At 37.6% G+C, this 21617-nt stretch overlaps 1 protein-coding gene across 26 annotated transcripts in view; it reads left to right on the forward strand.

The window, feature by feature from the left end:
• The window catches only part of LOC139126300 (kielin/chordin-like protein), a 141197-nt gene extending 129972 nt beyond the window's left edge, over nt 1-11225 (forward strand). For all 26 annotated transcript variants that reach the window (XM_070692345.1, XM_070692348.1, XM_070692347.1 and 23 more), the window contains 7 exons: nt 4770-4868; nt 5451-5502; nt 5659-5955; nt 7572-7719; nt 8501-8666; nt 9337-9514; nt 9905-11225. In XM_070692345.1, coding sequence (XP_070548446.1) covers nt 4770-4868; nt 5451-5502; nt 5659-5955; nt 7572-7719; nt 8501-8666; nt 9337-9514; nt 9905-10098 — 1134 coding nt within the window. In that variant the 3' untranslated portion in view covers nt 10099-11225. The remainder of the gene's footprint in view (nt 1-4769; nt 4869-5450; nt 5503-5658; nt 5956-7571; nt 7720-8500; nt 8667-9336; nt 9515-9904) is intronic.
• Nucleotides 11226-21617: the final 10392 nt, after the last annotated feature.

A 21617-nucleotide genomic window follows, 5' to 3' on the forward strand; every position in this document is an offset into this window, starting at 1 on the left:
AGAAAACTAAATACATTATTAAATAGATGAGAGATACTGAAAACAAAAGAAGCAACAAAATTAAGCGACAGCAAAATTTCTTGTATTGTACAAGTTTCATCATTTTTATCTTCTGCAACAATATAATAAGTTCAGATCAGTGACAGATATGTACACAGATGTTGTAAAATCACGTGTGTAGACATGGCTAATGTCAGTGACACAGTTAAGAATGAAAACCTGACAAATCTTAAGGCCGATTGTGGACAGCACAAGATGTGTTTTATCCAACTAAGCTCTGAAATACCAGCTTCACAAGAAACAATGGTCAGCGCAAATAAAGTTATTGTTTCATATAAAAAAGACAACAGAGAAAAAAAGTTTAAATTTAAATTGTGGTATGATTTATTTTATATGCCACGTTCATTTCATGCCACATAAGTGTCTTCAAGAGATTTTCTTTTGACCCAAGAAGTTTCATGTAACATTTACATTACTGAAAAATTGCTGGCACTGTTGGTAGAAATCTAGCACTGTTGCGTAGATTACGTTGTTTTCTGCCAACCGAAACACGTGTTCTTTTTTATAAAGCTTTTATACAACCCCACTTTGATTACTGTAGTACAATTTGGGGTGGCACGAGTCATATTAAACGCCTTCAGATTCTTCAAAATATGGCTCTCAGATTAATTACGAATGCCCCTAGAGCAACTCCATCTGCACCACTTTATGAAATATGTAAAATAATGCCGATAAAAAATCGTGTCGAATACAGAACAAGTTGTTTCGTGTATAAAGCCGTCAATAATATGTTGCCCCAATATATTACAAATTTGTTCACTAAAATAACCAGTGTATCATCTCGCAGTACGAGATTCAGCAATCAAACCGATATTCTGTATGTCCCTAGGGCGAGACTTGTCGTAACGTCACAATCTCTTATACACCATGGTGCCGTCACTTTCAATTCACTGTCAGAGTGTTCGATCATCACCTTCGTTGAACACCTTCAAAACAAATTACATCAGGACATATTTGACGTCAAGTAATGTTTAAATGTTTTCGTCTTTAAGCTTTTAAGAACATTGCATTGTTTGTACTGATCATTTTACTGCCCTTTGTTTGATGTTTTAAGTGTATGTTTTTGTGCTTTGTAATTTTATTTCTTTATGTACTTTGTATGTCATAGAGGGCCCTGGGGAAGATTAGCATTTACGCTAACCAGGTTTCCTGTTAAGGATGTTTACCCTCTTTAAATAAAGTTTAAATAAATAAAAATAAAAAAAAAAAAAAAAAGGCTGCAATTTGGCTTTCTGTTCTCTGAATTTCTTGTCCCAGCACCGGCAATGCATTCTGAAAAATACAAATCGTGCAGGGAAGAGTGTAAGTCTTTACCGTTTGACCAAACATTGTAAACATCGCAATTTGATGAAATAAATCAATTGTTATTTGAAAATGAGACAAAAAATGTTGAAAAATTGAAGTAGAAAAATGCTTAAATATTTATGATTGTTATTAAATTAATAATGATCAAAATGTCCAACAGCTGACAGCTCGCGTATGTTGTTTATTGCATACACGATGGTGACAATCTGCAAAAATCTCAGCACTATACTGTAATAGCTGTGGAAACGAAGCTTACTGTTGGTGGGATGGGCTAGCGTGCGTCGCTATGCGGGTCATCAAAGGTCAACACCCCCCCCCCGCCGGGTTGACGTTTTGATTACCCGCATAGCGACACATGCTACCCACCAACAGATAGCTGCATTTCCACAGCTATCACTGTAAGTATCAGTTGTGAAACGAAAGTGAATTCAGCATGAATCAATACTCAATGAAAATTTATCTGTAGGTAAACATAGCAATACAAGGATAATAGCGACGTACAGACGGACGGTACATTGACTTACATTTGTGAACGGCTCGCAGACGATTCCCGGTAATTGCAGGTCTCTCCGGGCCGTGTGTACAACAGTACATAGAAAATATAGTCGGCATCTTTACTGCTGTTCGCGTTCACAAATTTAGAACTTTGTCTGTCCCTGGTACTGTATACACGTTTTTGCAACAATATGACATCATTTGACTGGCGATTCCATAGAAAGATCACGAAATTGTCCACTAGATAACTCCCTGATCACAAGTACACAGCCGACGGTACTAAAATCTAACTTCGCGCCGATCAAGCCTCATGACGTTCACGGAAGTGCGATCTATAAATTATTACGCGATTGATAATGTAGTCCCGTTTTGAAACGCTGGAGTTGACTCTACATCTGCACCAATCCGTTATGTTTCATACTTGATATAGAATTTAATTTATAAGTTTAATGAAAATGGATACTTTTACCATAGAAAGACTCAAAAGAGAGTAAAATTTCTTTCAGCACAAAGAATCAATATCAATGCGCGAACTGATCTTGATGAACCGTGACCTCCACGCGTGCGTGACCTCGTGTGTAAACATGTCGGCTGGGGCTGCTCACGCTCGCTGCTCATAGTCATAGCTGGCTTAGGACGCGTTGAAAGTTAGCGAGGTAGCATATTGGATTTTCGTACAGCGGCTCGGGATGGAGTGTAATCCTAACCCTCAAATTTGTGCTCGGCAATCTAACTCTATCGCTGAAAACATGGACAAAAGCCTTCACATAAATGTCATCAGAAGGCGAGATTTTGTTCACGATGACGGGTACCGGGACACAGACTGTACATAGGGCCCTGTACGCACGTCGGGACGCACGTACCGTATTCTGCTTGAAGCACGGCCCTGCTCTGAGGTAGTAGTAGCCCTGCGTACAGGTCTGTGTGTTCCCGGCGTTACAGGCCGTGTAACGCCGGGAACACACAGACCTGTACGCAGTGCTAAGGTAGTAGCGGGTCCTTGCTTATACCATGGAGGTATGCTAATACCAACATTGACATTTACTTGGGGCATGTTTCTACATTGAAAAGTTCTCATCTCTCGTTACTTTTATGGTACAGATTTGCAGTAACAAAAGTCTACGCGTCCTTACACAGATCATCAGCATGATCAGACGCACATTTCGTTCGAAACTGCTTGCATTTTGGTATCATTCACAGAAAATACAGGGTTTAACTTGCAAGACAGACAAGTCCCTGATTTAAAAATTTGTTTTCCTAAAAGTTCAGTTGTCGATCCAACCATAATTTACCCGACCAGATTGTTGCTTTCACCAGCTGAACTGTGCTTTAAAAGCTGTACATTATCTACCAGTTATTATAATTTATATGTGCATTGTCTGTTATAAAAATACATAAATATAAAATATAAATGAAACGTCAGTTTTGTTTTCTTGAGTATGAACTGTCACAAACTGCAATGGTTCACTGTACTCCCTTGGAATGCAATAGTTGGCAATATGTCCAGCATGTGTTGCTGCATATTTGCAGCAATAATCTTGTTTGCAGCAAATTTGCAGCAACTTAGCCGTTTACTGCAAATTGGCTGCAAATTGATCTAAGGGTTTGCGGGAGGGTCATAGCTAGCTGTAAACTTCTGCAACTCCTTCCTGCAAGCTATGCTTGCTGCGTATTTGCTGCAAACTTGCTATAGAAATAATCTTCAGTAAGGGAAAATATTCAAATTTTATTTTATTTGAAAACCAGGTGCAAAGCAGTCACCTATTAAGAGTCAAATTCCATTTCATTTGCACCAGCCATTCCCAGGCATTCCGAAATGATCAAATTCTATTTCATTCACAAACCAGGCGCAAACTGGTCATAAAAAATACTCAAATTCTGTTTCATTGCAATCCAGGCATAAACCGGGCATTCCCAAACGGTCAAAATCAATTTCATTCACAAACCAGGCACAAACCGGTCACTTAAAGAGTAAAATTCTGTTTCATTTGCAATCCGGGCATAAATCGGGCATTCCCAAATGGTCAAATTCAATTTCATTCACAAACCAGGCACAAACCGGTCACTTAAAGAGTAAAATTCTGTTTCATTTGCAATCCGGGCATAAATCGGGCATTCCCAATGGTCAAAGTCAATTTCATTCACAAACCAGGCACAAACCGGTCACTTAAAGAGTAAAATTCTGTTCATTTGCAATCCAGGCATAAATCAGGCATTCCCAAATGGTCAAATTCAATTTCATTTACAAACCAGGCGCAAACCGGTCATAAAAAATAAAGAAATTCTATTTCATTTGCAATCCAGGCATAAACCGGGCATAAATGTCGCTTAAAAATAGCTAAAGTCATAATGCCGGTCGCTTTCCAGTCATACAAGTTGGTTAAAAAAAAACTAAGTCCTAATGCCGGTCGCATTCCGGTCAAAAACGTTCAGTTTACGGTCACTTGTGTTTGCTAAAAAATCAAAGTAAACACTAAAACGGGCACTTTCCAGGCAGTGAAAAGGGGCACCAGGCACAAACCGGGCACATACCAGGCACAAACCGGGCACATACCGGGCACTTTCCGGTCAACAGATTTGGTAAGGGATGCTTTCGCAGGTCCAATGTTATTGTCCATTAACATTTTGCAGAATACTAGGTGAGATGATAATTGAAGTTTGTTATGCAACTTGTGGTAACATCAATGGAAAACTATTCAGAACTATTGGGCATAAATCAGAGTATGGAAATAAGAAAGAGTTGATTTTACAAACATTACCATGAGCTCTTGTTTGTCCGTACTCTGCCCTGCTACAAAGTGTATCTGCAAAACTGTACATAGAATAAGAGTTGTACTGATAATTTCAAAGTCCTTTTAGCAAATAATTGATCATGAAAACTGATATATTGTTTTTATCCTTCTTGACAGTCTGGTGAAAACTGGCAGTTAGGCTGTGATATCTGTGATTGTTTTAATGGTAAAGTTAGCTGTATCCAAGAAATCTGCAACACACCGACCTGTACAGAGGTAAAAGTCAAACTTGTTATCCCATGATGCACTTGAACTGATAAAAATGTAATGATAAGCTTTATATTATTCTATTAGTGTTCAGAATTAGTGTTCAAAGTAAGTGTTTCAAGAAATTATGTTTACCAACAAAGTAGTAATTTATGGTTATTGACGTGAAATATTTTAAGTAGAAAATAACCTGTGTAATGGATATATCACAAGAATTTGACCAATTCACAACATATATGCATGAGTGTATACATGGAGTGAATTAAATCTGGTTTTCCCATTTCTAAGGGGCTTGCTATTACAATGGTATATTGAATTTCTGGTGTTTAACATTGAAAAAAGATCTTCTTCTCTAATTGTCCCAATTATTGTATATCTCAAATATAGCACTGTTATTTTCACCAATCAAATTACGGTATTTTTGTCATCATAATATACTGATATAGTATAATATACAACAATGAACATACAATTAATATACAAACAACATTGGTCTTTTAAAGTTACTTAGCTTTTGACTCCAGAATGTTCTCAGTGAAAATGAACTGTAATTCTTTACTAATTTGATATAATATATATTGTGTCTTGAAGGAAGAAGAAATTGGAAATGTTGACGGTGAATGTTGTCAGAAATGTGTTCCAAGTAAGTCAGTTATCAGTTAACAATAAAATTTACAAGATTATTGTATTAATGCAATATCATTAGTTGCCTGTTGCATTGAATAATATTCTGTTGTCAGGTTGTAAACGATGAAAAGACGTGTGTTAATTTTTATTCTCTTTTTATCCTTTATCACAGAGTCGTCTTCGTGCATTGTGTTCGGTGATCCTCACTACAGGACATTCGATGGCAGATTCTTTTCATTTCAAGGAACATGTACCTACGTCTTGGCACAAGATTGCGTTCACAATCGTTTTAAGATTATAGTTCAGAATGATGGTAAGAGTACATATGCAGTGGCATGGACACAAGTCATACAGATAAAATTTGCCAATTGGGTCATCAATCTAATGCCAGATTTTGAAGTCTCTGTGAATGGTGGACTTGTGGAATTACCTTACCTGCAGGAACCAGAGCTCAGTATACAAAAAATAGGTACGTGTACTTTTAAAATATCTTTGTAATTAATTTGCTTTTTTCAACGGGTTAAGGGTGCAATTACTTGCCAGCTTTTCCTCAATAGGAATTGATTAACTTGATAAAACTTCTGAAAGAAGACACAAACACCATGTAGACACTAAATGTCAACAATAATTACCATTCTACCCGGAAATTGGGGACAATATAGCTTTACCAATCTACCTGATCATCTGTAAAGATAACATCAACATTGCAAACCAGCTATGTTTACACTGTGCTTCCATCTCTACATGAAGGAGCTAGACTCCTGGATTGCTAAAACAGCTGAGATAAATATATGGAGGATTTTAACAGTAGTCATTTCAAGTACGATGGTTACTGTGAGACAGAGTGTGTATGAGCAATGGAGCTGTCCAAAGCAAGTAACACCAGTATATCTGCTTTCCAGCTAGCCTAATGGATTTTCATTCTTGAAAGCTTTCAATTGATTAGTCATAGCAGTAACATACAACAGTTACTCAGCTTTTTCTTCTGTGGCATTTAGCTCCTTCGCTATATATACGGCTATATTCAAATCTTCAAAGATCTTCAAATGGTTAGCTGGCAACTTGCAAAATGCTAGCCTTGCAAGAACAACTGTTCATACCTGAAAACAGCTAGCAAGAAGCCAGGTCTCCTTAGAAGACACAGCGTGTATCTGGCTAATAGCTAAGTAGAAGAGCCACTGGCATCTAAAAACCACATTAAAGGCCTGTGTTGGCACCAGATTGTCTCATCAGAAAATTTACCAACCAGATTACAATTTCAATGGAAAACAAAAGGCTATCACACATCCATAATCCTCTTACAGACTAGAACAAAGGCGATCCCAGGGATCGCGAACATTGCCTTTAAGCTTGAATCATTAACTAGCCAGGCCTGCTAATAGCTGGCTAACAACAAATAAATAATATCATCTAAAAATGGGTAGTAACCTAAATAACACAGTAGCCAAGCCTTCTCAGAGCTCACCTTTCATTTGGCAAGTATGTCAAATGTGATATTTAGATGTGATGCTTCATTGCTTTGGACAACTTGATCAACAAGTGACTGATGTAGATCTATTAGTGACCGAATGGGGAGCTAGACCTATTTATGACTGATGTAGACCTATTAGTGACTGATGTAGGGCTATTAGTGACTGATATAGACCTATTTATGACTGATGTAGACCTATTAGTGACTGATGTAGGGCTATAGGTGACTGATATAGACCTATTAGTGACTGATGTAGGGCTATTAGTGACTGATGTAGACCTATTAGTGACTGATGTAGGGCTATTAGTGACTGATATAGACCTATTAGTGACTGATGTAGGGCTATTAGTGACTGATGTAGGGCTATTAGTGACTGATATAGACCTATTAGTGACTGATGTAGGGCTATTAGTGACTGCATATAGACCTATTAGTGACTGATGTAGGGCTATTAGTGACTGATATAGGGCTATTAGTGACAGCATATAGACCTATTAACAACTGATGTAGGGCTATTAGTGACTGATATAGGGCTATTAGTGACAGCATATAGACCTATTAATGACTGACCTACCAGGCAAGTAAAGGGATAAATGATCTGGTTTTCATTTCAGGTTTAATGGTTGTTGTACACACTAGCATTGGTATCCGAGTATCATGGGACGGTAGCCATTTTGGTGAGGTCACAGCGGATGGTACTTATAAAGGTCAACTTTGTGGACTCTGTGGTAACTTTAATGACATTGCTAGTGATGACTTCCAGTAAGTTTATTTTGGATCAATTTTCTGTCTATTTCATGGAAGCATAGATTGCTAAGAAACTGCAACACCCTGACACCACCCTCACCACAGATTTTCCATCTCTGCTCTGTCGGATATTTTCTGTCTCTGCTGTATCACAGGTTCACCTTGGCTGTTCTGTTCATCTTTACAACATTTCACACACTCAAACATCCCCTTTCACACTCAACCATCCCCTCACACATAGCATTACCGTTTCACACACAGCCTCCATTTCCTTCTATATCACTTTATGTCCTCATTCACATTGCCCTCCTCAATCTCTCCTTTACTTTAACACCTCACAGAGAATTCATTCATTCCCATCACTTCAATTCTACATGGTTTCACTACATCCATACTTTCAAACACAGTCATAATGAATCACAGTCCACTATTGCCCCAAACAATAAAAAAATCCCTTTCAATTTGCATGCCTGGACTGCTGTCATAGTATCCATATATTGACTTGGACTATCCTTCTGCAAAAATTGTGCCTATTCACACAAGGGGGGGATTCTTTATCAATCATTACACGGAATCTTAACTGATTACATCTTTCAAATACATGATACTCAAGGAACATGCCATGCTGTTTCTGCCATGGTTTTAAAGCATGTCCAGATGGTGACAGATGAACCTGGCAGGAAAAAAATATCAGAAAAAAATATTCAGAACAGAACAGTGTTACTCGCGATCCATACAGCATCATAAAATCATAAAATGACATTTGTAATGTAATTTTGCTGTTTCAACTTTTCAGAGATGTTAATGGAACTCTGGTTCGTTCAGCATCTGCATTTGGAAATTCATGGCTGGCTGAGATACCAGTCTTTTGTAGCTGTCGTGACGGTGAAGGAATTGACACATGTGGTAAAGCTGGTATGGTTATCAGAATCAATGCTAGGCAGAGATGTAATTTACTCAAGGTACTAGTCACATTTTTTGAGTGAATCAGTTATCAATGATATAGTTTTCTTGAGTTGAGGGAAATTGCAGAATTCTTTGATGCCACTTTGTACGTAGATTTATCGTGTGAGTTTATTGTGACATTACATTTGTACAAGTATTCACAAACCCAGTGCCGCTTTGTGTTTGAAAAAAGCACAAAAAACACAGCAATATTGTCTTGCATTGCATGCTTTTGTGGAATATAACTTATTTAACTGTTAAATTGTTACTACGGTGTGGCTTTTCTTGTGCATGACAAACCATAAAATGTAGTCCTATATATCTGTCAGTGATTTCACTTTTTCCCGGCAATGAAATCCATTTACACTCTGTCCAAACCCTGTCAGTAGAATTTGTTTCAACACACAATTCACGTTACTCATTGTCCAAGCTTGATGGAAAGTAAAATTTATGTCCACATTTTTAAACCAAACATGAGATGAACAGAATGTTGTTGGATTAGCAAAGTTCAGCAGTCATCCATGGTGTCACAATGCTTTCTCAAAAATTTTGAAAAAAGCAAAGTTGATGCAGGTGGCTTTTCATGTTCATAAGACAAAACCGAGCTGTTCTGTCATTAGATAAGGTTTTACCATTGTAGATTGAATTGAATATGAACTTCATGAAAGTTGTTTTGTTATTTGCCAGGGTCCATTGTTCAGACCAGCTCATGCAGCTGTAAACCCAGCACCATTTTACGAGGCTTGTCTCTCCGACATGTGTGCATGCCCAGTACATGAAAAGTGTCTCTGTGATGTACTCTTTGCATATGCATATGAAGCCAGAAGAAAAGGTATTATTCTAGACTGGAGGAAGTCATACTGTTGTAAGTACATCTCTACATATCTAATGTTATTTTGTTTGTAACAGAAAATCTACAGTGTCATTTCTTTCAATTGGTAAATCCAAACTCGTCAAAGATTGACGTTTAAAGATTTGCACTGTAAAGCAATTCATAACAATAGCCTTGTGATAGTGTGTGTAGAATGTGATCTGTATCATATTGACACTGCATTTGCTGTATTTAACAGTGAATTTATTGTCATAATGTTTTTTGTAAAGAGCTGAAGGTATTGTCTATAGACAGTGTCATCATAACTCATCAAACCTGTGAATATGTCATAATTTTGTAGAGATGTATTCATCATCTCAATCAGAGAGCTGGTCAGAGTGAATTTGCACAAAAAACAAATTATTTTGATTTTCTTTTTTACAGCTGTGTCATGTCCAGATGGAGCTGTGTATAGTGAGTGTACCCCAGCATGTATGGAAACATGTGATACAGTCAACAGATTAACTAATGAATGTCTTCAGGAAGATTGTGTTCCTGGCTGTATGTGTGCTGCCGGTACTGTCCTCTACAATCTACAATGCATTCCCCCATCAGAGTGTCCAAATTTCAAAAAATAATGCCACATCTATTCCACTCCATCCGAGAGTCCAATTTTCAAAAAATGAACTCAGAACATGTGTACATGAAAAACGTGATATTTTTTCTAAGCACTTTTATTGACTGAGTAACTAGTCTATGGTAATCGTTATCATGTACAAAGTTTGCAAAATAATTTGAATCAATCTTCATTGAAACTTTTAAAAATACCAACATGTCTTCCAATAATGAATAACATATTAACATTACTGAATGGTGTAAATGACACCATATCAAATGCATCATATCGATTATTTATGGAAAATAATAATTAAACATGACTTTTCTGGTGTCAGTTCCAAAGAATACCTCTGGTAACGTCTTTGAAGATTCTCCCTGAATTTCTCATCGGAAAAAATAATGCTTGCGACGAATTTTTTAAGTCAAGTATATTTTTTAAATCCCAACTGTGCATTATTCTATACCCCAGTCTTTATTTGAAAACATAGCTTAAAAGTCCATGTTTTATGTTTTATATACCCTTAGAGATTATAATATCCATTTTATTTTCATTAAAAAAATCTAGTCATTGGTATACTGCATGGTTGGTCAGTATTTCATAACAAAATGTACAACATTCTCTTCATGTGCTGTCAGTTGATATTTTAAATCAACAATTTTTATGTGCCTTCTTAATTTTGACAAGATGTATCACTTTTTCAATGTATTTCATATTTTTGTATCCTATTAGATATCATTTCTTGTTATTATATAGTAATATTACCAGTAGCTATTGACAAGAAATGACGGCTATTTTATCTCTTCCAGTCATCTCAACAACAGTCAATCTGTTACTCCAGGTAACAGTAGACGAAGTTACCGGCATACTATTGGCAGTACTCAATAAGCTGCCTTGATTCAATTTTAGAACTGAAATCAATGATGACAGAGTGGAAATTTTAATATGGGTTTTGGAAAACATTATGTAAAATCTACAAGTAACAAGAATATATTTTATCAATTATGAACTTAAAAATAGTATATTTTTATTCTCATTGGTGGTGCTAGATAAAATATAAAAAAAAATATAATTTTACCATATTCAAATCTATGTAACTTCATACAGTATATATTTTAAAACAATAAATATTGATTTGATATCTTGGAAGCTTTGTCCATAATTTAAATATATCAATCAGAGCATATTGGAAATTGTGTCTTCCATAGGGACTTTTGAAACTACAACTCAGAGGCAAGAGAGACAGCCTGCCAGCTGTCTGTTTAGTCTGCTATCGACAGCAAAAAATATTCCCATGCTACTATCAATGGAAAATGTTTCCAATATTATTCTGAGAAGTTACGTTTAGAGCAAAGTCTTATTTAACCTTTATATCACTTCTCAACATCATTGTATTCATCGTTGCTCGTACAAAGTGTTTAATTTTGTAGCTCCACTGTCACTGTCACTTATCGAATAGGTGGCTGTGTTGCAGCATCTAGCAACTTTTTTCTTCAAAACAGCTGGTCTGATTCCTTTAATATTTGTATTACAGGTTCCCAGGAATGACCGTAAATTAGATTTATTCCATTGTGATGAAAAATGCAAATTTTTATGTTTTGAGGTTATTTTTGGGCAAAAATCTTCCAAATTTATATTTTTCATGATTTTTTTTTTCATTTTTTGATCAAAAAATCTTTAAAAATCTTCTTCAAAACTGCTGGTCAGACAGCTTTGATATTTAAGATACAAGTCCCTGAGGATAATTCCTTTCAGATTTGTTCAAATTGTTAAGAAATATTAACGCAAAGGAACGACACGGAGACAAGTGTTTGGCCGAAATCCGGGGTTATGCACGTACTGCCATGGCGGGGGCAACGAGGCGTCATAGCGGCCTGGATGGCGGTACCAGGTTATCGGTACCGTGCATCAGGCAACGTGCTACCAGTCGCCCGCAGCAGACCTAAGACAGTACCCCCCTGGAACTTTATTATGTAAAGTTAGCGATATAGAGACATACAGTATCTTTTATTGTGAACTGCTAGCCTGCAGCGAGGCTTTTTTTTTTGTGGAGGGTGGGTGGGAATTTTGTGGTGTGGACTTGAGCGTGGCAGAAGTTGAAATGGACGATCTGTGGCTTTGATCATACTCATATGCGCATGGATAATGACGTGGCAAGGGTGACGCAAGTTGTTTAGATAACGGTAAATATGAAGGCGGTTGGTAGATAAGGTTACGTCTCCAGTGCATCCAGCAAGCAGTAGAAGTAGTGGAGCATGGTGACCCATACTTAGCAGGTCTAAACCCTTCTCCCCGTGTCCCTCCAGACGTTAACACTGATTATAGCAAAGCCATAATCACCCATTAACGCAAAGGAACGACACGGAGACAAGTGTTTGGCCGAAATCCGGGGTTATGCACGTACTGCCATGGCGGGGGCAACGAGACGTCATAGCGGCCTGGATGGCGGTACCGGGTTATTGGTACCGTGCATCGGGCAACGTGCTACCAGTCGCCCGCAGCAGACCCATGACAGTACCCCCCAAATTATGGCCAAACCGCCGGCATGCATGACTGCGGTGCGGCAGTAAAGCAGCAGCCCCCCCCCCCCGTGGTGACCATGCGCCATTGGGAGATTTCTCATAGTATATGTTCATTGTTCCTAATGTTTCTTGTCTCTATAGTTCATGTGGCGCCATTACATCGTTGGTATTGTCCACTGAGAACAGAGTCCTACGTCAAATTGTTGGCAAGTTGCGAGTACCTTCGGTACTACGTTGAGGGTCTCCTATGGTGTCGTGATGTAGATCTGGTACGCGTCACTCCTCCATCTGCCCAGTGTCTTTATGAGCCAGCCAGGTAAGCCGGCTTCGGCGGTGGTTATGGCGGCACCACCGCGGAAGCCGTGTCCCCAAATTGAACAGGTGACTAATATTGGGTACATCTCTTTCCATTCTCTTGCCATCCTATGGCTGAGGTGGCACGGCCCCTGCTTTTCTTCGGTTTTGGCATGGTGAATTTGTGGTGTGAACTTGAGCGTGGCAGAAGTTGAAATGGACGATCTGTGGCTTTGATCATACTGATATGCGCATGGATAATGACGTGGCAAGGGTGACGCAAGTTGTTTAGATAACGGTAAATTTGAAGGCGGTTGGTAGATAAGGTTACGTCTCCAGTGCATCCAGCAAGCAGTAGAAGTAGTGGTGCATGGTGACCCATACTTAGCAGGTCTAAACCCTTCTCCCCGTGTCCCTCCAGACGTTAACACTGATTATAGCAAAGCCATAATCACCCATACAAATTTGTATTTTAAGGCAATATTTGTCATTTTGGTCGAAAATTTCTTACACCAAAACCACTCATCTGATAGCTTTGATATGTGGTATGCAGGTTAATAAGGTGATCAAAATGTGATATATGTATATTCAAATTATGATGAAATTTGCATTTTGTATTTTTAGGGGAATTTTTGGCATTTTTGGTCAAAAAGTTATTTCTCAAAAAGTATTCGTCCAATAGCTTTGATATTGGTAGACATGTACTTAGGAATGATCTTAATGTGATATGTTCAAATTATGATCAGTGAGATCTGCAATTTTGTATTTTAGGGGAATTTCTCCCATTTTGGTCAGTTTTTTTTCTCCAAAAGAGCTTGTCTGGTAGCTTTGAAATTTGATATACAGGTTCCCATTAATTATCCTTATGTGATGTATTGAAATTATGATGAAATCCGCAATTCATATTTTTGGGTCAATTTTTACCAATTTTGGTCTAAAAATTTGTTTCTGAAAAATTGCTTGTCTGCTAGCTTTGATATGTGGTATACATGTTCCTGGGGATGATCTTACTGTGTATTCAAATTATGATGAAATCTTCAATTGTGTATTTTTGCAGCTATTCTTAGTCAGGCCACCCTGAAGTGAGAAAGATTTCCACATTCTTCATCAACACATTTTCTCACAAATAGTTATTCTCTACATAACACAGCAGGTCTTATTGGCCGATAGGTTGCTTGCACATCAAAACTTATGAAAAGAAACAGTAACTTTATGCTGTAATTTACTATCAAATCAACTCATGAGACTTGGAACACCAAGACATTTGTGTCCATCTTTCAAGTTTGAGGAACTAATTATGAAAAAAAAACTGTTGTGAATTCACTGTGCTAATCCTACTGAACATTTGATAGTTTCAGGTTCAGATGAATCAAACCAATCTTCCTGGAAATGAAAGATACCCAGGTGTTGGAATTCTAGGAAACAAAAATCATATAAGCTAATCTTCCAAACTTTGTATCACCTGCAAAAGAAAACATCATGTAATTCTCACTAACAAAGTGAAATCATCAATTGTATTACTGTAGTAAGGCCTAAGAATAAAAAATGCAATTATTTCATGACTTAACCATTTCCCAATGACAAAGGTCAAAGGTCAAAGCTGTATTCAAACAATATATGCCATTCAATATTTAGATTGAACACAATATTGTTCAATGAAGTGACATCATTGGAGAGGGTTGCCTGCTCAGAAGTTTTTTAGCGTGAAGTGTTTAAAAGATAGATGTCAGAGAAATCAGGAATCCCTACTACTAACACAGCCTTTCCCTGACTTGCTTCTTAACAAAACCAAGATATGTTGTGCAGGAACTGAACCTTTGAAATTCATTCATCAATATATAAAGCATGCTTAAGGCTTTAAAATTGACAGTTAAAAACTGAAAAATGTGAAATGTAGAATAAAGCCTCTGGACTATGTTATTATTTCATCCAGTTATAGTGCACTTACATGATAAAAATCAGGTTCATGAACTCCATACCAAAACCTACATTGCCATGTTTCCATGGTGACAGTGATAAGGTATTCTCAGCCATGTTATTAAAGGTCAGTGTATGTTCTGTGAACCAGCCACACAAGAGTTTCTAGAATTCACATTTTATTTCTGGAAAAGGATTCTGACCCTATGGCCTTTGTTTGCTCCGTTACTTTACAAGTAGTGTTTTGTCAAAGGTGTATATGTCACACAAGATATCAATATCCACTGTGTATAGAAAGAATTATGAAATGTTGCTGTAAAGATGGTCAAGAATGAGAATTGAAACCTTTGATGTATTCATTGTATTTGTCAATGACTACAGGACAAAATACTTGTGACTATCTCTCATGGCCCAGTATCTGCACTTTGCTAAATTTTTCTTTCACAAGATACTATTCAATTTTATTTTCACTGGCTCTAAATATCATGTACTTAACAAACTTCACATGAAAATATTGGACAATTCACATATGCTGACCAATAAGTCACATGAAACATTGTGTAAATTCAAATTCTAGCCACCAATTACTCAGTATTCCCATCAGAACTACTTTACTTTATATAATAGCTGCCTTAACATTTTTATATCATTGTTGGTGGTTCAGTGAACACAGAAGAGTCACTGTGGTTTTTCACTGAATAGGCATAGAGTCTACATGTTTACATGAAGCTGTATGTTGATAGCCATATTCTGCCATGACTTAATTCAAATTTAGCCATGCATTACTAATATAATGCCATATTCTGCCATGACTTTATTCAAATTTAGCCATGCATTACTAATATAATGCCATATTCTGCCATTACTTTATTCAAATTTAGCCATGCATTTCTAATATAATGCCAAACAGGTTTGTATCTCTCAGTGAGTACAACAACATAACATCAGTTGGAAATTTAAATGAAAATTATTGTGACAAATCACATATACTAGTATTTGGGTTTTGAAATTTAGAGACCGTACAGATCATGAATATTTGATTTTTTTTGCAACTGCTAAGGACACTTGTTGCTATGTGTGTCACAATGTTGGTTAACATTCCAAAACTTAACTCCTGCAGCTAATTTTAAGACATTTTGAGGAGTGGTTTTATCACAGGCAGTATAAAATGAAATATGAGCTATGTTACTCTTTGATTTTATCAGACAGGTGAAATCTTGGTTTATGTTGACCTGACTTCTATTGTTCACTCACAAAAAATAACTTTACACAGGTGTTCATGACCTGGTTGTCTTCGTCACTGAGTCAAAGGTCATTGTCTCAACTCTCTTCATTTACTGAGTCCATATTGTGTCTACAGTTACTTGCTGTAACATCTACCTGAAACGATCTGACCAACACTGACATGTTTGCAGAAGTTTGGAAGGTTAGCCTTAAGGTATTCATTTATATTTCTGTACAAATACACAGGATTTGATGACTTCCATGCTGAATGCAAGCATGCAAATTACCACATCAGATTTATAAGGACAGAACCATTTGATTTGTGGGGATGGAGAGTTGTGGGCGGAAAATTCGTAGGTATATGAAGGCACCATTACAGAAGTAGTACTCACAATACATTACAGTTACTGCCACCATTATTGGTCACTGTGCTTTATCTATGGCTGGTATGAAATCATCAGTTTGTGAACTGAATCACTGTGCTTTATCTATGGCTGGTATGAAATCATCAGTTTGTGAACTGAATCACTGTGCTTTATCTATGGCTGGTATGAAATCATCAGTTTGTGAACTGAATCACTGTGCTTTATCTATGGCTGGTATGAAATCATCAGTTTGTGAACTGAATCACTGTGCTTTATCTATGGCTGGTATGAAATCATCAGTTTGTGAACTGAATCACTGTGCTTTATCTATGGCTGGTATGAAATCATCAGTTTGTGAACTGAATCACTGTGCTTTATCTATGGCTGGTATGAAATCATCAGTTTGTGAAATGAATCACTGTGCTTTATCTATGGCTGGTATGAAATCATCAGTTTGTGGTGATACCACAAAGGTAATGCGATGTAACTAGTGAAAATTTAAAAAATACATAACAAGATTCAACAAATCAGATTTGAAAGCAATACCTTTTTCTCTAAATATATTTCTATGTTTGTTTTAAGAAAAAATTATTTCCTAGCAATTAAAATACAACAAATTAAATGATCTACAGATACAAGTTCTGTTTTGACAACAAACAGTGATTCTTACAGCACTTCCCAGATCAGTCAACTCTGAATGGATTTTTTACCCGTTATCTCTTGTACATAAAATGTCAATAGCAGAATCATGTATCGTAAATTGTTGTTTATTGGTACTTGCTCAGAACACTATGCGATATATAGGTACAGATTTTAACCAGTGACATTATATTAAGTAGGATTATGAAACGCATAGTATAAAATTGGTTACCAAGAAAAGAATATCGCATTGCTTAGCATATGGAAAAATAATTTGATGCAGGAATTACAATGGGACAAAATACTGGCACAATGACAGGAAACCAATTGCTGCCATATCAATTTCCTACGAGCCCCCCCCCCCCCCAATCAAATGGTTCTTCCCTAAAGTCATACATTTGCAGTTCAATTATTGCATACTGGATAGCAGCTCCAGGTTATCAGGGAGAGACAGAATCATGAAATAAGTAATCGTTGCAGAGAATAATCAAGGTAAAACTCGAAGCAATCCACAAAGATTCCACGTGTGTGTGTGTGTGTGTGTGTGTGTGTGTGTTTGTGTGTGTGAGAGAGAGAGAGAGAGAGAGCGTGCAAAAATACTCGTTGCACTGCAACGAGCAAGACATCGATCGCGATTTCCGATGCACAATGCACAGTCACCTGTGGTCTATTCGGCTCTCTTTTTCTATGCGCCCTATAGACGTGTATACATATGCCCGAGAAGCAGGCATATGTACACACGTCTATTAGGGCGAATAGACGCAGAGCCGAATAGACCACAGGTGACTGTGGCACAATGCGTGCTTCTTGTGACATGTTTCGCAACTCGCCATTCAATACTAGCGCCTATAATCGTCCTCCAGAGGGACCTATGCGAGAAATCGGAACACCGTGCAAAGTAAAAGTAGCAGACTAAGGCAGAGGGAATAATTTTCATTCACAGTCGCTTTTGGTTTAGGTACACAGCGAAAGACCCCTGTAACCTAAACATATGGTTAGAAGGTGCCTTCCTCCGTGTACCTAGCCACCAGCAACTGTGTGTTTGTCAAGGAGTTACACGGAGATAAGCTTACTATGGATGGCATAATTTAAACAAAAGGAAATTCGATTAATTCAAATACTACTTATCTTTTAATTTTTGCAAACTTTCAAACTGCCTTTAGGAAACGGGCAGAATTGATTATTGCAGTGATAATAGCATCATTGATGGCGACGATAATCATCATCGTTATCGTCGCTAATATCGTTGAGATGATAACGTATTGCCCTTCATGCAGCCATTAACAAAACTGTCTTTTGTCTGATATTTGCCATAAAGTATATCTACATGATGAGATCTTTGTAGACGATAGGTATGAGACATAAATCGATTCTGCAGACGTTGGTAAACAATGCGTACAACCCTCATTGTGAACGGTCAGACTAATATTTTTCGAATGAAATTGCGCAAATTTCTGTCGCTCAAAAATGTCTTTTCTCAGTTTGACATTTACTGGGTTTTTCTTCTAATCGCCATCCCCTGTTCCCGATACTTAATCATACCTTTCAATAATGGTAAAATGTACGAAATGCAACTCATATTTCGATATTGGTAAAGTGTATTGAATGCAAGATATTCAAGCATATATATTTAAAATACAACATCAATTTATCAAGAAATCACGTTTTCCTGTTTACCAGAAACCTGAATGAATTTATTGGACAACACAACCCACCCCTAAAGAGTCTAAAATTCCTTTCGAGGGGAGAATTTCTGGTCGATGTTTATCCAGCTGCAATAATTGTGGCCATCTTTGGGCCAATATTATGTGTTTGTACCGCCACACTAACACTGTACTCAACAATAGCCTACCGGTCCATAAGACATCACGGTCACTTGTGATCGGTCTATTCCGCTCGGCGTCTATGTCCCCATAGACGTGTGTAGAGAAAGATCTTTTTCTCAGGCATATGTACACACGTCTATGGGGACATAGGCGCCGAGCGAAATAGACCGATCACAAGTGACTGTGAAGGCATGCAGCAAATTTTGATCAACCGTTCTTTCGTCAAACTGCAATTCCAGAAAATGAACGTCAGCTAGGAAAGTGTGTTGACAAACAACCGACAGGTATATACGCTTAAATTCTAGACTCTCCCACAGCCTTCACAGACGAATAATAACAGTTTGCCGCAATTCTACCTCTCCTTAGTTCGTGCAGTCCTCTAGGTTTAGGCATGAGGTCTCCCTCAAACTCTCGAATTTTTCAATTTTATGGTTTTCATTACTTTTGCGTCGGGAAGATCTTTCTATCAGGAAAAACACTCCAGTCTGTGACTCCCTTGTTTAAACATCGTCACTCCACTTTTGGCTTTCTACTTGATATTTTGGTCTGGTCTTATTCCGTGATTGCCAACTTGATATTCATGCGTAACACCGATGAGATGTAATGAAACGTATACCCACTACATAATGAAGAACAGCGTTAATATCATATTCCAAAACAAAGCTGTAACGGAACAAGGAAGCAGGACAGGAACGGCATCGAGGAAATGACGCGTGCGTGCGTGAATTCCAATCTAATACCGTTCTCTCTGCCTCATATTTCAAGCTAATCTTATAACATTAGTTTATAATGTGTAACGACCACATCTCGCAATCTCCCGGAATTTGAAATTTCCCGTATTCTTATAGCTATGACTTTTCTACTCGTGTAACGACTCTTCATGTAGGCATCGCGTGACGTCGGTATTCCCAAGTTCGAACACAGTATGAACCCACAATAGCGCTTTTAGCCAAACAAGGTGATTGTGTGTTTCCGGTAACCAGACCAACTCTATTTAAAACCCTTCGACACTAAAGTCGCATTGTTAAAAATGACGCAGCATTTTGCCAAATATTGCTGTTATTGATAAGTTGCACCATAAAACCTTTTTAAAACAATAAAAAATCCTTTCTGATCTACCACGTTCACTGAAGGCACTGAACTCGTGATTTTATTTTGCCTCAACTCAACCATTGAACTTCGACAGTCTATATATGCTTATACACTAATGAAAGATTACGCGTTGGATCACTGCAGATTTTGTATTTTTTGAAAGCTCAGCTGCAGGGATGATGTTGACTGTATTTCATTTAGTACGTAAAACTTTAAGAGTTATGATATACAGCACTCCATTGGGCCGTTTCCATGCATGTCCACGATACAGCGGTCTCACAACATCACATGGCTATGACTGGAAATCGGTGTCATAAGAATATAACATTTTATTACATGTAATATTGTCATACTAATAACAGTGTCTACAGCATCAACTTTTGCATCACAAATTGGGAAGACCTGTCCCAAAGTCAGTCGAATTAATAACGTCATAATAAAATTATAACTTTCAGCAAAAAATTGTCTCGAGCTGATAAAGTGAGATTGTGGAGTGTACACGTTCAGACTAGTGTGACAGCGAAGTCTTGTAAACCACTAAGCCCAGCCGAGCTAAGAATCTTTTGAGACAAAAACGCCAAGCGATCAGTCGCAACTGAAGCGGTAGATACACAAACACGTACTTCAGAACACGTTATGGATTTCTTTTCTTTATCACAACGTGAAGTGATCTTTTTATCTGACAATTGCAAACTGACACGATTATCTTTAATGAACTTTTCAAATTCAATTTGACGATATATGCGCACTCACGGAATCACTGCCTTCGACCATTGCGGTGCTTTTGGGCACATAAAGGTTGAAATATCATCGAAATATTTCAAATTTACGGTATCTATGATAACAAACTTGAAGCATGAGGCATTTGACGAACTAATACATGTAATCTTAAAGTCGTTATAATCCTTACAATTCTGGCATTGCTACCCCATCCCCACCCAAACCCCCACCCCAACTCCCCACCCCCGCCATCGATAACCATTCGTCTTCCAATAATCGCAATCTGAACACGTTTGACTTTTACGAGTCAGTTTGGTTTATTGAACAATGACTGATATCATAAATTATTGCAAACTGTAGATCCAACTGAGCACCAGGTCAGTAATAAGCTTACGTGCATGCCACATACAGTCGTGAATTCCCTTTCACGGTGCCAAGTATCGCTTCCAATACTATGACTTTATTACGACTAGCTAGTCCATCCCACTTTGATTTATGGGGCAACAAATTGTGTAAACTCAAGCTGTGACCCAAAACATCAATCAATTTCGGGAAAATCACAAACGAGACTGCCTTATATTTTGGAACCTTAAAGTAGTTTTGATCTAGCATAATCGAAAACAGTGTAACACAGGTCAATTTCAGACATGTCGTTTTACACGATGCATGGGACAATTAGTCACCGTGGATGGTAGCGGAGGAGCTTAGTGTCAGGTCTTCAAGCTGTGGAGTGTCATTTAACTTACTTTGTGAGGAAACCCTTAATCTGAAACTTCAAAAATCCCAAATTAATCCTGTCACACGGGCCACTACCTTGTGATACGATACGATGTTTTTCAGGTTCGATTATCTTTGATGCGTGTAACAAACGAATTCACATCATTCTTCGATATGACGTCTTCTGCTATATCTACCGTTGCAAAACTCATTTTGTGATTTTTA

The sequence above is a fragment of the Ptychodera flava genome (genome assembly GCF_041260155.1).
Source record: "Ptychodera flava strain L36383 chromosome 3 unlocalized genomic scaffold, AS_Pfla_20210202 Scaffold_27__1_contigs__length_13241970_pilon, whole genome shotgun sequence".
Classification (NCBI taxonomy): Eukaryota; Metazoa; Hemichordata; class Enteropneusta; family Ptychoderidae; genus Ptychodera; species Ptychodera flava.